This window comes from Lepus europaeus, chromosome 12, assembly GCF_033115175.1.
Source record: "Lepus europaeus isolate LE1 chromosome 12, mLepTim1.pri, whole genome shotgun sequence".
NCBI lineage: Eukaryota > Metazoa > Chordata > Mammalia > Lagomorpha > Leporidae > Lepus > Lepus europaeus.
This window is the reverse complement of record NC_084838.1, coordinates 4,048,806-4,062,416: the sequence shown is the minus strand read 5'-3', so window position 1 is coordinate 4,062,416 and position 13,611 is coordinate 4,048,806. Positions and strand designations below refer to the sequence as shown.

At 54.2% G+C, this 13,611-nt stretch overlaps 1 protein-coding gene across 5 annotated transcripts in view; it reads left to right on the top strand.

The window, feature by feature from the left end:
- Positions 1 to 12,432, top strand: part of NUP214 (nucleoporin 214) — a 107,688-nt gene extending 95,256 nt beyond the window's left edge. For 2 of the 5 annotated variants that reach the window (XM_062207365.1, XM_062207364.1), the window contains exons 33-36: positions 4,080 to 4,251; positions 9,392 to 9,531; positions 11,072 to 11,096; positions 11,638 to 11,766. In XM_062207365.1, coding sequence (XP_062063349.1) covers positions 4,080 to 4,251; positions 9,392 to 9,531; positions 11,072 to 11,096; positions 11,638 to 11,671 — 371 coding nt within the window. In that variant the 3' untranslated portion in view covers positions 11,672 to 11,766. Of the gene's footprint in view, positions 1 to 4,079; positions 4,252 to 9,391; positions 9,532 to 11,071; positions 11,097 to 11,637 lie in introns of all 5 variants that reach the window. The other 3 variants (XM_062207363.1, XM_062207362.1, XM_062207361.1) reach the window with 2 other exon arrangements.
- The last annotated feature ends 1,179 nt before the right edge of the window (positions 12,433 to 13,611 follow it).

Here is a 13,611-nt window from a genome sequence, read left to right as displayed (position 1 = left end):
ACGTTTGGAATATACTCCTGTAGCCAAGAAGAAAGAACATTACCAATGCTAGTTTTTATCCCAGCAGAGAGAGAGATAGAGCTCCCCCTGCCTATTCACATCCAAAAAGGCCTCAGTGGCCCGGCCAGGCCAGAGCTGAGCCCAGCAGAAGCCAGGAGCTCAATCCAGGTCTCCCACTCAGGTAGCAGGACTGAAACCCGGATACGCCAGTGTGGAGCTGTGGGGCATCCTAAATACTACGCCTAATACCTACCCCCGGCACTACTTTTAAAGATGGAAGCACATTTGGAAACTGTGGGCCATTTTACACTTAAATCTTACTCATATATAATTAAACATTTTGAAGAGCAATATGTATTTAGATATAAAACATAGCCTTCATATCTGTCAGTTGCCTCTCTAGCCTGTGTCTGTCTGAGACCTACAGAGGGTCCAAGGGTCCACGCTCCTGCCTTTCTTAATGGAAGACTGTGTGAAAAGGACTGTGTCTGTAAAACAACAACAAAAGGCTTACTTGTTTGAAAGGCAGAGTTAGAGAAGAGACACAGAGAGATCTCCATGTGCTGATTCACTCCCTCAGTGGCTGCACTGACCAGAGCTAGGCCAGGCTGAAGCCAGGAGCTTCCTCTGGGCTTCCATGTGGGTGTAGGAGCCCAAGGACGTGGACCATCTTCTACTGCTTTCCCAGGCACGTTAGCAGTGAGCTGGATGGGAGGTGAACCAGAACACACATGGGATGCAGGCACTGCAGGCTGTGGTTTTAACCCACTGCATCACGTCGCAGGCACCAAAGACTGTGTCTTTTGAGGAAGGTGGTTTGGGAGAGCTGTGCGCTGAGAAAGTGTTTAGGGGATACCTGGAAAGTAAGCTGACTTCCAGGAATAGGCTCCTCCTTGACGATCAGATGCACAGGTGGCTCTGACGTAGGGGTGGGGCTGCCCCCGGTTTGTACCCGGGAGCTCACCTGTGAGAACCTAGGGTGCTGTGCCTTCCAAATGTACCGTGTGCTGCACCTCAGACTGCGACCTGTGCTTTGGTCTGTGGTTTCACGTCTGTTGTACTCTTCCTAGAATCAACTAGAAACGGGCATCAGAGCCTTACTGTACCACCACCCCACACACATCCAGTGACCAGTTTAGAAATGAAAGAGTCTCAGAGCTTTCAGCCCTCCTTACAGAGGCGAATGTGAAGATTCAACTGAGAAGCTCTAGTCCATTAGTCGTCAAGACCTGTTGTCTAGTTATTTTATTTTTTACAAGCCTTTCTCTTCTGTGGGTTCCTTATCGTGGGACCCTGTCTCAGCAGGTCTGAGAATCTGACCCTGTCATTTTTTTCAGTCATGCAGAAAATGTCTCCTCCCATCTCACTGTTTGCCCAAGGAGGCACCTAGATGGAGAAAACTGCCTTGCAAATATGCGAAATGGTGCGCTTGTTGCTGAAGCAGCCCAAGAGGCTTGCCTGTCTGCACAGCCTGGGTTGGCTGTCCAGCAAGGGCCCTGCCAGACCTGAGCAGAAGGCAAACCTGCTTTAAATAGAGGCGTTAGCCCTCCTGCCCAGGCCGTGCCATTGCCAAGGCATTAGGATTATCCCTTCTAAATTTAAGAAGGATTTCAGGTTGATGGTTTAGATGGGTCTTTGAAAAAATGCTCAAAGTGTTACTCCCTTCAGTAAAATTGTATTAGAAAATAATCCGCTGGAGATGGCTGAGGCAGGAGGAAGGTGGGCCAGGCTGAGCGGGACTTTGCTGCCAGCGTTACAGTTAGTGACGTGGAGGGAGGCAGAGGGTGCGTGACCGAGGAGATGAGAGGTGACTTTCTGTCACATGGATTTTGTTCCAGGCCCAGCTTTACCACCTACCAGCTGTCTACAGTCGACAAGTGACCAGGCTGTGAGCCTGGGTTTCCCTCCCTATGCAATAAAGATCCCAGGCTTATTGGGATCACACCTGGCACATAGTGGGCCTCAGTAAAACAGGAAGTTTATGATTGGTGGGTTTCAGTAAACTTTTTTTTTTTTTTTTTTTTTGGACAGGCAGAGTTAGACAGTGAGAGCGAGACAGACAAACAGAAAGGTCTTCCTTCCTTGGTTCGCCCCCCAAATGGCCGCTACGGCCGGCGCTGCACCAATCCGAAGCCAGGAGCCAGGTGCCTCCTCCTGGTCTTCCATACAGGTGCAGGGTCCAAGCACCTGGGCCATCCTCCACTGCCTTCCCGGGCCACAGCAGAGAGCTGGCCTGGGAGAGGGGCAACCGGGACAGAACCTGGCACCCCAACCGGGACTAGAACCCGGGGTGCCGGCACCACAGGCAGAGAATTAGCCTAGTGAGCTGCAGCGCCAGCCTTTAGTAAACTTCTGATTCTTCTGGAGGAGAAAATACCAGCAGTGCAGCAGCGGATAAAATCCAGCCCCTCCCAGCAGCAGGAGTGAGTTGCCTGTCCCCAAGAGTAAGACCAGGCTCTTCATTCTCTGCCTGTTTGAGTTGGCTGTGCCCCAGGGCATGGTTTTAGGGCACTTTTTTCTCTGTGTGTTTAGCCTCCTGCTGTCTCCTGTCCAGTTTCCCTTCTGTATCATTGTGACTTCTCGTTTTTCACTCACCTTCCACCAAGAAGTCTGAACAATACCGAGTAGAGGCACTAGATGAAGCCCTGCGTGTCCAGGAAGAAAGTGTAACTAGAGCCGTGGCCAGTGGTGAATTATTCAACTGCGAGGGTTTTTTAGCACTTTTTTTTTCCAGTCTGTTATATTGGTAATCAGCAGTCTCCATTATCATGGCTGGAATTTCACTCAAGGTTTTAAAATGCAGAATGTTTACCTCAAGGTGAGTGTTAGCCAAAGTTGTGTTGTCGGCTGTGCAGCCGCTGTTCATGGTAGACAAGCCTGTGGTTACCAAAGGAAACATTCACTGAGGGACTCGGCGGGAGCTCTCTGTCCCTCATACGTGGTCTTTCGGTAGCAAAAGCTTACGGTGTGGGTATGTTTATAATGAGACCAGATTCATCCTTCAAACACCAGGGTCACCTCCTGAAAGGGGAGAATAATGTCCCTGCCTCCTCAGACTCTCATGTCCTTGGGTGTCACTTGGCCTCTGTGACTCCGTTTGCATGCTCCATCAGGCCAACGCTTATTTTAAGAAATACTCTGCTCCCCGGAGGTCGTCCCTCTGAGTGCACGTGTGTACACGTGTCTGCTGTATGAGGGTGAGTTTTCAGTGTCTTGGAGACTTCGGAGCCCTGTCATGGAGCACAAGGGATAACCCGGGGCAGACATTCTGTCTTCCCGCCGTGTCTGTGACCTGACCCTCTTCTGTAGTCACCTGCGTATGCACCGCCTCCGGCCAGCTCGTGGCCATCGAGCAGTGCAGAGGTGTCTGGACTCAGGCTGTTCTCGCAGGCGACAGGTGATTGTACTGGATTCATACAGCAGCCTTGTTCCAAAGGGGGAGGAGGAGTCGTACCAGACTGCGGAAGGAGAGCAGTTTTTAAAGATTCTTCCGTACTGAGAGGGAAGGATGCTGGTGAAAGCCGTGTGTGGCCACCAGGCTGTAAATAAATAAAAGGTTCCTGGCCGGGTGCCAACATGAGCATCTCTGTCCCCGCTGTGACCCAGTTCACAGGCTCTCCCAGAGAAAGGCTTTGGGGCCTCTCGTCTTATAATTTAGGTTTCCTTGAAGCCAGATCCCTTCCCTACGTGTGCTGATAAGTAATAAAATCTGTCATCTTTCCGCAGCTGGGGAGGGACTGGCGCTTTAAGGATGGTTTTCATCGACAAGTCCCAAGCAGGTGGGGGTGGGAGAGGACCTGACAGCCTCCGGGGGGGTCCTCCGTGGTGGTCTGCTCACAGAGTCTGTGGGAATTCTGCCTGAGTGGACCCCAGATTCCTCTACTAGAAAGTGAAGGGGGCGGTTTGGTTTGGGGGCTTTGTTTATATTTATTGGTCTATGGGGTCACACCGTTTACTATGGTTCTTTGTGTCGGAATGTCTAACCTGTTTTCCCTTCTTCTTTTGATTCCATCTCTCACTTCTCGATGTCTTCCTGTCTCCTTCTCTCTTCTATTTCTGTTTGCCTCTGTTTTGCTCAGGTGGCTTCGGTGCTGCTCCAGTGTTTGGCAGCCCTCCTACTTTTGGGGGATCCCCTGGGTTTGGAGGGGTGCCAGCATTCGGTTCAGCCCCAGCCTTTACAAGCCCTCTGGGCTCGACGGGAGGCAAAGTGTTCGGAGAGGGTACTGCAGCTGCCAGCGCGGGAGGATTCGGGTAAGCCCCTGGGGAGGCCCGAGGGGACCACCGGGCTCAGCACTCCTGTCCTGAGGAAATAGGTTGATCTTGTCCCAACTCCTGACCAAGAACCAAAGGCTCTTCTCGCAGGCGGCGTTCCAGCCTGGAGGATCCTGTTCCTTTCTAGGGGAAGGCCCGCTTCTTTCAGGCCAGGTCTGTTGGTGTGCAGGAGGGTAGGAGGCTGTCAGCTGTGTTGCCGGCCGCTGAGCCAGACCGTCAGCAGAGGCCCTGTCCTCTCAGTGGGGCTGAAGGAAGGGAAGAGCTCTGTCTTGACGGCTTCCTAGCCAAAGGTGGCTTCTGCTCCATGGCTCCCAGCTGTGGGGGTGACGCCCGGAGGCACCTCCGGCCGGATCCATGGGGCGCAGAGCAGCGTAGATGCGGGAGCAGGAGGCACAGGAGGCACAGCGGTCCTCTCGTCCCCGTTCAGCCACAAGCCTGTGTCGGAGGTCTGTGTCTTATGTCTTACCAACGGGCTGGGCTCAGGCGTAAGGGAGCTAAGGCTTTTGTAAATAGAACTGATTTTTTATTGTGCAAAAAATAGATAACATAGAATTTACCATCCTGACCGTGTACTAAAGTCTTTACTTACTTACTTATTTATTTATTTGAAAGGCAGAGTTACAGAGAGACAGAGGGAGAGAGAGACAGGTCTTGCATCCGCTGGTTCACTCCCCAAGTGGCCACAAGGGCTACAGCTGGGCCAATCCAAAGCCAGGAGCCAGGAGCTTCTTCCAGGTCTCCCACGCAGGTGCTGGGGCCCAAGCACTTGGGCCATCTTCTACTGGTTTCCCAGGCCACAGCAGAGAGCTGGATCAGAAGTAGAGCAGCCAGGACTCAAACTGGCGCCCTTATGGAATGTCGGCACTGGCTCTACCCACTACTCCCCAGCGCCGGCCCCTGCTACTACTTTATTTATTGAAAGGGAGAGACTCCATCTTCAGGTTCACTTTCCAAATGCCCAACGACCGGGTCTGAGTGAGTCTGAAGCCTGGAGCCCAGAGCTCATTCCAGGACACCCGGATCAGTGGCATCACCTGCTGTCTGCCGCGGTGCACGGTAGCAGGAAGCTGGGGTCAAGCAGAGCTGAGACCGAGCCCAGGCCCTCCTGTGTGGCATGCATGTCACCCAAGCGGCATCCTAACCACTGCTCCAAAAGCCCACCCCTTTCCTAACCATTTTTTTTTTAAAGATTTATTTATTTATTTGAAAGTCAGAGTTACACAGAAAGAGAAGAGAGACAGACAGAGAGAGGTCTTCCATCCACTGGTTCACTCCCTAATTGGCCGCAATGGCCGGAGCTACGCCGATCCGAAGCCAGGAACCAGGAGCCTCTTCCGGTCTTCCCAAGTGGGTCAGGAACCCAAGGACTTGGCCATCTTCTGTTTTCCCAGGCCATAGCAGAGAGCTGGATTAGAAGTGGAGCAGCCAGGACTTGAACCCACACCCATATGGGATGCCTACACTTCAAGCAGCAGCTTTACCTGCTTCGCCACAGCGCCGGCCCCTTCCTAACCATTTTTTAAGTTTGCAGTTCAGAAGAAGTATTTTCAGGGGCTGGCACTGTGGCACAGCAGGTTAGGCTGCTGCCTGCAATGCTGCCAATCCCATATGGGCGCCAGTTCAAGACCCAGCTGCTCCTCTTCCGATCCAGCTCTCTGCTGTGACCTGGGAAAGCCTATAGTGCCCAGGCCCCTGCACCCATGCTGGAGATCCGGATGGAGTTCCTGGCTCCTAGCTTAGGCCTGGCCCAGCCTCGGTCGTTGCAGCCATTTGGGGAGTGGACCAATGGATGAAAGATCTGTCTTTCCATCTCTCTGTGTAACTCCACAGTTAGGAAGGTTCTCTTCCCACGAGTTTTCTATGTTAGACCCATTGTCCTTGATCAGACAATACCTTGTGTCCCCACTCCACTCGAGGCTCCCCGTGTGGGCCTTGCGTCCCACAGTCAGGCACAGTCACTGGCCTGGACACTGACAGGACACCTCCACGTGGACACTGACAGGAGACCTCCACGTGGAGAGAGGAGAGTCACAGTGACCACTCCAGTCTTCAAAGCTGCACTTGCTGCCTTGGGGTTCACTTTATTTTAAGGGCTCCAGAATTTCAGTCTGATTACCAAAACCCCAAGGAAAAAATAGCTTTGGCCACACCACAAAGTCCCAGTAAAACAATTGTGATGACTACAAAGTGTCCCCTTCGCAGGAGGTGTTAACACCTGATGTTCTGTAAGCTTCTGACCCTCAGTGCTGGGCTCAGGACAGGGAAGGCAGGGAACCTGAGATGCTGGCCAGAAGCTAGCATCTTTATCTTTTGTTATCTATTTTTTTTTAAAGCTTTATTTATTTGAAAGTCAGAGTTATACAGAGAGAGAAGGAGAGGCAGAGAGAGAGAAGGCTTCTATCCACTGGTTCACTCCCAAATGACCACAACAGCCAGAGCTGAGCTGATCTGAAGCCAGGAGCCAGGAGCTTCTTCTGGGTCTCCCATGTGGGTGCAGGGGCCCAAGCACTTGGGCCATCTTCTACTGCTTTCCCAGGCCATAGCAGAGAGCTGGATTGGAAGTGGAGCAGCCAGGTCTCAAACCGGCGCCCGTATGGGATGCCGGCACTGCAGGCGGTGGAAGTAAACAGCGATGTTTTTCATACCCCGCGCTCCGTGGAGGAGACTCAGAAGTTTTTAGGAAGGTGAGCAAGATGCGGAGACCTGGAGGCCAGCCTGACCCAGGCTTCACGGCAGCTCTTGACCAACCCGAGCTCTGCAGTGAGGGCCCAGCACCCAGCTCTGCACAGCTGTGGGCGGTTCGGGTTGACTGGGAATCTTGAGGTTTTACTTGTTTATTTCAAACCAGCTGTTTCCTTTACCGTTAGGAATGTACCATCTTCTTCCCGGAGTGGCTCTGCCGTGTACGTCCTGGCTGCTCTAGAGCGAGGCTGACAAGCACCAGCTCCAGTATTAAATCCCCACCAGCGCTGTTGCCCGTTTCAGACCCTTGGCCATGAGCCCATCTGACCCTGGCCAGCATCTGAGAGGGTGACACTTGCTGACAGGCCCAGTTACACAGAGAGGTACAGACAGAGAGAGAAGTCCTCCATCTCCTGGGTCACTCCCCAGATGGCCGCAACGGCTGGAGCTGCGCTGATCTGAAGCCAGGAGCTTCTTCTGGGTCTCCCACGTGGGTACAGAGGCTCAAGGACTTGGGCCATCCTCCACTGCTTTCTCAGGTACATTAGCAGGGAGCTGGATCAGAAGTGGAGCAGCCAAGACACAAACTGGTGCCCATATGGGATGCCGGCCAGCACTGCATGCCAGGGCTTTAACCTGCTATGCCACAGCACCAGCCCCTAATTTATATATTTGATGGGGTTGGCTTTGCGGTCTAACAGGTCAAGCTGCCAGCTGCAGTGCTAGCATTCCGTGTGACTGCTGTTTCAAGACGGCTTCTTGAGGCCGGGGCCGTGGCTCACTTGGTTAATCCTCCACCTGCGGCGCCGGTATCCCATATGGGCACCGGGTTCTAGTCCCGGTTGCTCCTCTTCAGTCCAGCTCTCTGCTGTGGCCCGGGAGGGTAGTGGAGGATGGCCCAAGTGCTTGGGCCCTGCACCTGCATGGGAGACCAGGGGGAGGCACCTGGCTCCTGGCTTCGGATTGGTGTAGCCCTGGCTGTAGTGGCCATTTGGGGGGTGAACCAGCGGAGGGAGGACCTTTCTCTCTTTCTCTCTCTCTATCACTCTACCTGTCAAAAAAAAAAGGTCATGATGGCTATTGGGAACGTGGCCAAAATATAAGTCTTGGCTTTTCCACTTCTAATCTAGCTCCCTGCTAATGTGTCTGGGAAAGCAGTGGAAAGTGGCCCAAGTGCTTAGGTACTTGGACCTACATGGGAGACCTGGAGGAAGCTCCTGGCTCCTGACTTTGGTCTGGCCAGCCCTGGCTATTGCTGCCATTTGGGGTGTGAACCAGCAGATGAAAGATCACTTTCTCTTTCTCTCTCTCTCTCTCTATCTCTATCTTTATCTCTCTCTCTCTCTCTCTCTCATTCTTTCTGTAACTCTGCCTTTCAAATGAGTAAAATACTTCTTTTAAAAAAAAGAAGACTTATTTATTTGAAAGGCAGAGAGAAAGATCTTTCATCCACTGACGTACTCCCCCAAAAGGCCGCAGTGGTTAGATCTGGCCTTGAAGGTGCCGCCTGGTCTCTCAGGTGGGTAGCAGAGGCCTAAGCACTGGACCATCCTCCCTGCCTGCCAGGTGCTGATGGGAGGCAGAGCAGCCATAAGTCACGCTAGCACTACTTACATGGCCGTCAGCATTGCAGGCAGTGGCTTAACCTGTTGTACCACAGCCCCAGCCCTGGCCCTCTCTATCTTATTGTTAGAAATAAATAGAAGAAGGAAAGGGGAGCGTTTTGGGGGGCTGGACTTGAGCCCAGGATCTCAGAACACTGATCTGTTTCCCTCACCTAGTTACCCGAAGACCTCTGAGGCTCGCCCCCTGCTCGCCAGATTCCTCTGTGAACAGCTCAGGGCGTAGCTGATACGTCACTCAGCTTCGGCTGTTGGACCAGATCTGGAGGACAAACCCGAGTGAGGTTGCCCAGGGAATGCCCGAACGGCAGCTGCTTGTCCAGTGTGTTGTATTAGTTACTGATTCAGGAAACAGACACAAAATTCTGAATTAAATGAGCTGGAAACTGCAAACCAAAAGGAAGTAGAATGACTGTCTGTGGGAAGACCCTTTGCCTCATCGCTGAGAGTCAGTAGAACCTAGACCCCGTGAGGAGCTGACAGGTGAATAAGGGAAGGCGATCGCCAGGAAGTGAGGGACTAACATTGAGGAATTGGAGACAGAGTGCTGCTGCCGAGGTTCCAGGTAGTCCTCGAATCAGCACTGGCCTGGCCAGAGTTCGTATTGCATTCCTGTTGATTTTCTTCCCAAAGCCCAGATACAGGTTTCCTCGAGGCTGTAGCCCGATTTTTCTGACATACTGCTAGCACAGGCCATGCTGTCACCTCCAGTCATGGTTGGCAGGGGCCTGAGACTTGGGCTGATGGGCCGAGGCTTGTGGGGGCAGTGAGCAAGAGGCCACGCCAACCACAGTCTGTTTCTCCCTGGAACCCAGGTTTGGCAGCAGCAGCAACACGACATCCTTCGGAACCCTCGCAAGCCAGAACGCTCCTACTTTTGGATCCCTGTCCCAACAGACTTCCGGTTTTGGGACCCAGGGTGGTGGATTCTCTGGGTTTGGATCGGGCACAGGAGGTAGGTGGGCCACACATTTTTCCCTCACAGGTACAATGGTCTGCCTGCCTTTTCCTCAGATAAATGCCGTCTCCCCCAAAGAAATGGGTGTTTTCACCTGGGCATTCATTTTGGTATTTTAAAAGCTAAAAGTGGTTGAAAAATAAGATGTTCTCTTTGGTTTTTTTGTTTGGTTGGTTGGTTTGTTTTTGACAGAGTTAGAGAGAGAGAGAGAGAGAGAAAGGTCTTCCTTCCGTTGGTTCACACCCCAAATGGCCACTACGGCCATCGCACTGCGCTGATCTGAAGCCAGAAGCCAGGAGCTTCTCCTGGTCTCCCATGGGGTGCAGGGCCCAAGCACTTGGGCCATCCTCCACTGCACTCCCGGGCCACAGCAGAGAGCTGGCCTGGAAGAGGGGCAACCGGGACAGAATCCGGCGCCCTGACCGGGACTAGAACCCGGGGTGCTGGCGCCACAGGCGGAGGATTAGTGAGCCACGACGCCAGCCTCTCTTTGGGTTTTAATTAGACTCATACCATTGTCTGTTTCTTACCAAATAAAGTAATTACTGAGTCAATTTTTCTCTCACGATTTGAGAACTCCAAATAGTAACAGTCTTACTAGACCTTGGTTTTAAAATCCAGACCAGCAGACCCAAACAACGACACAATAGCTTCCTGGAAGTCTCCAGGCTTCAGACCAGAGTGTGTGTTTTCTGTTTGGTCCTTGCTGCAGGATTAGGGCACCGAATCTCTCTCTCTCTTTTTCTTTCTTTCTTTCTCTTTTTTTTTTTTTTTTGACAGGCAGAGTTAGACAGTGAGAGCGAGAGAGACAGAGAGAAAGGTCTTCCTTCCGTTGGTTCACCCCCAAATGGCCGCTACGGCCGGCGCTCTGCGTCGATCCCAAGCCAGGAGCCAAGTGCTTCTCCTGGTCTCCCATGCAGGTGCAGGGCCCAAGCACTTGGGCCATCCTCCACTGCACTCCCTGGCCACAGCAGAGAGCTGGACTGGAAGAGGAGCAACCGGGACAGCATCCAGTGCCCCAACCGGGACTAGAACCCGGGGTACCGGCGCCGCAGGCGGAGGATTAGCCTAGTGAGCTGCGGCGCCAGCCCCAAATCTCGACACCGTTACTCTTTGCCCAGTGGTGCCGACAGCTGCCTGCAGTGGCAGAGCCAGGCTGGGAACCCTTGGGTCTTGCTTCCCTGGCCTTCCTAACAAAAAGAGAACACGTGGGTGGAAGAGAGACACACCCACGTTGTTCTAAGGAAGTGGATATGTGTGGTACAGGATCCCCTAGTGAGACCCTCTGCCGCCAGCCGGGGGTGGGGGTGGGGGGCTGAGCAGGAAAACCTTAAAACCAAGAGGATGGCTCTTAGAAGGTGGAGGCTGCCCCGGCTTCCAGGTGGAGCTGAGCCGCTCTGGCAGGGGCACTGGGATGGAGGGGCTCCGCCTGGCCGGGAGGGTAAGGGCAAGATTTCCCACCGGAGACAGGGAAAGACGGGGCACCGCGGCTTTCATGTGTACGTGTGCTTACCTGCGCCGTTGTCCTCTCTTTCAGGATTCAGCTTTGGGTCCTCTAACTCGTAAGTATCCGTCTGCCTTTTTGAGTGAATTTAATGGAAAGCCTTCAGTGAGGATGGAGGAGTGCGTGTGTGAGAGAGAGGGAGGGGGAGGGAGAGGGGGGAGGGGGAGAGGGGGAGGGAGGGAGGGAGGGGGAGGGAGGTACTGAAACGCTCGTTTGTGCTGCATTTGCGCATTTCTGTTTCCATGTCTCCTGTTTTAAAAACTTTGCCCTGGAGGTGGGAGGTGCCCAGCTGCAGGTCTAGGTTTGTGGACTTGTTGGTCTCTGTAGGAGCGAGCAGGAGGTAGCAGGCCTCACCTTCTCAGGGCCCACGGCTGAGAGCAGAGCATTGCTTTTCCTTAGTGTTCTGTTGGCGTCCCCACAGCTTCCTGCTGACCACCGGCCTCAGGCCCGCCCGGTCTTGGGCTCTGATCCTCACTCTGTGTCTCTGGGTAGAGTTTGGCAGCCGTGACGCCCAGAGTCCCGACCTCCGCAGTGGCAGCTGCATGAGCCGGTGTGGGAGCAAGAGCTGATGCCGCCTCTCTCCTGGTGCTTCCTTGCAGGTCTGTCCAGGGCTTTGGCGGCTGGAGAAGCTAAGTGGGTGTCGGCGTCCTCTCGGTTCCCGTGGCCACCCGCGTTCTCGGCTGCTCTTCACCGAGAGGCGCTGGAGCGGGCTGTGAAAGCGTGGCAACACGTACACCTGCAAGGAACAACAGAAGCCAAAGCTGGGAGGCTGCCTGTTTTTTATATTTTGTGTTGGGGCCCCCACCCCTACCCCCACCCCGCCATTAAACTGTTGGCTCTGTTCCCAAACAGAGCGTCTGGATTTTTGCAGATCACAGCCCGTTTGTGTAGCTGAGAAACGGCACGGTGTGTCCAGGGTGACATCAGACGTGACTCCCGGCCCCGGGCTCACACGGGCCAAGAGCCCTCCGTGCAGAGGGGAGGAGGGGTGCTGGCAGGGCTGCTCTGTGAGCCTCTGACTGGGGTCCAGCACATGTCTCTTTGCCACAGGGTCCACTCCGTGCGTGGGTGGAGGCATGGAAACACGTCACAGGGGTCACTTGGATTTCCGAGGTGGTGGTAGGGCCGGTCAGTGTGGTCACTGTGTGGCAGCGTGGCAGACGGCTGAGCTGTGACAGGGCACAGCCCCACCCACGTCTTCAACCTAAATTCCTGCAGCTGCTTGCTTCTACCCTGTGCAAAAGGTGGGCAGTGGATTGAAGAGGCAGCCTCCGTATCCGGTATATGACAGGGTCATTGGAAGCCAGACCAGCCCACCGTCTGTTCACACAGTGCGGAAACCCTGGGGCAGACCCGGGAGTTAGGAAGGCACCAGCCAGAGGACGCAAGAGATTGGACAGGTGTTGCCAGCCTGGCCTTGCGCTCCTAATTTAGTTTACTAAAGAACTTATTTCTCTGCAATACAGGGTTTTTCAGGCCTGGGTATGTTTCATTTTTCATACTTAGGTCTGATAATCTAGACAGCTGCTGACAGACAAGGACCTCTTCACACCCAAGTGGGCCTGAGAATATGTCACCTTTCGGACCCAGACCGTGACAGCGCTTTGGCTTGAGTTACTGCAGCGGAGGTTATAAAGGATGGTGGCGCGGGGTGGGGAACCTTTTTCTGCCAAGGGCCGTTTGGACATTTGTAGCAGCGTCCACAGCCATAGCAGTGACCAGCGTGACGCCTGGCCTGCTGTAGAGTTCCTGAGTGCCGAGTCCCAGCCCGCAGTAGCCTTGACAGGGCCAGGCCGAAGGGTTTCACAGGCCGGATGTCCTCACCCCTTGGTTAGAGCTTTACGTGTTGGGAAAACATTTCTAGCACAGTATTAATGGCAGAGTAAAAGCTTGGCACGTGATACCAGTTTGTCATGGTAGCGCTGGTAAAACCTTGGTTCTGCCGGCTTGTTTGGGGAGGTGGGCCACAGTGACCCCTCCACGGTGCCACAGGCGGGTCTGCTGGTCCCCGTGCGACGTGCCGCAGGACCCCCCCCCCCCCCCCGGGACTTCTTTGTGAAGTACAGGTGCAGCCCCGTCCCGGAGGCGCTGCTTCCGCAGATGGCAGATGATCGTGTTCGGTGCTGGGTTACAGGAGCGCCCCCTCGCACCAGCTGTAGCAGAGCCAAGGACTAGAGTTAGAGCCACAGTGTCCGTGGGTGGCTGTCACCTGCTGTCTGCAGTCCACGAGAGGAGGGACCGACCATCCACGGGCCCCTGGACAGACCCCTTCTGGTCCTTGTGGAGTTGAAGAGCCTGCGCCCTGCTCTGCCTCCTCACCTGAGGCCTGACAGCCAGGAAGTGGACACCGTCCCCAAGCGGCTCCCAGCCGTCTCCGGCTGTCTCCTGCCTGGCCTCATTAGCTGGTACACAGGGTCATCTCGAGACGGGTTCCAGTTTGATGAGGAAAACTCATGACAGGACGCAGTTCTAGGGGAGCCGTGAAACGGGAGACGCCAAGATCCAGTTCAGCCCTGGGCGTGTCGTCGACCAGTACCTAGCCGGGCCCGTTTTCTCCTGGCCTTCCGGGTCCC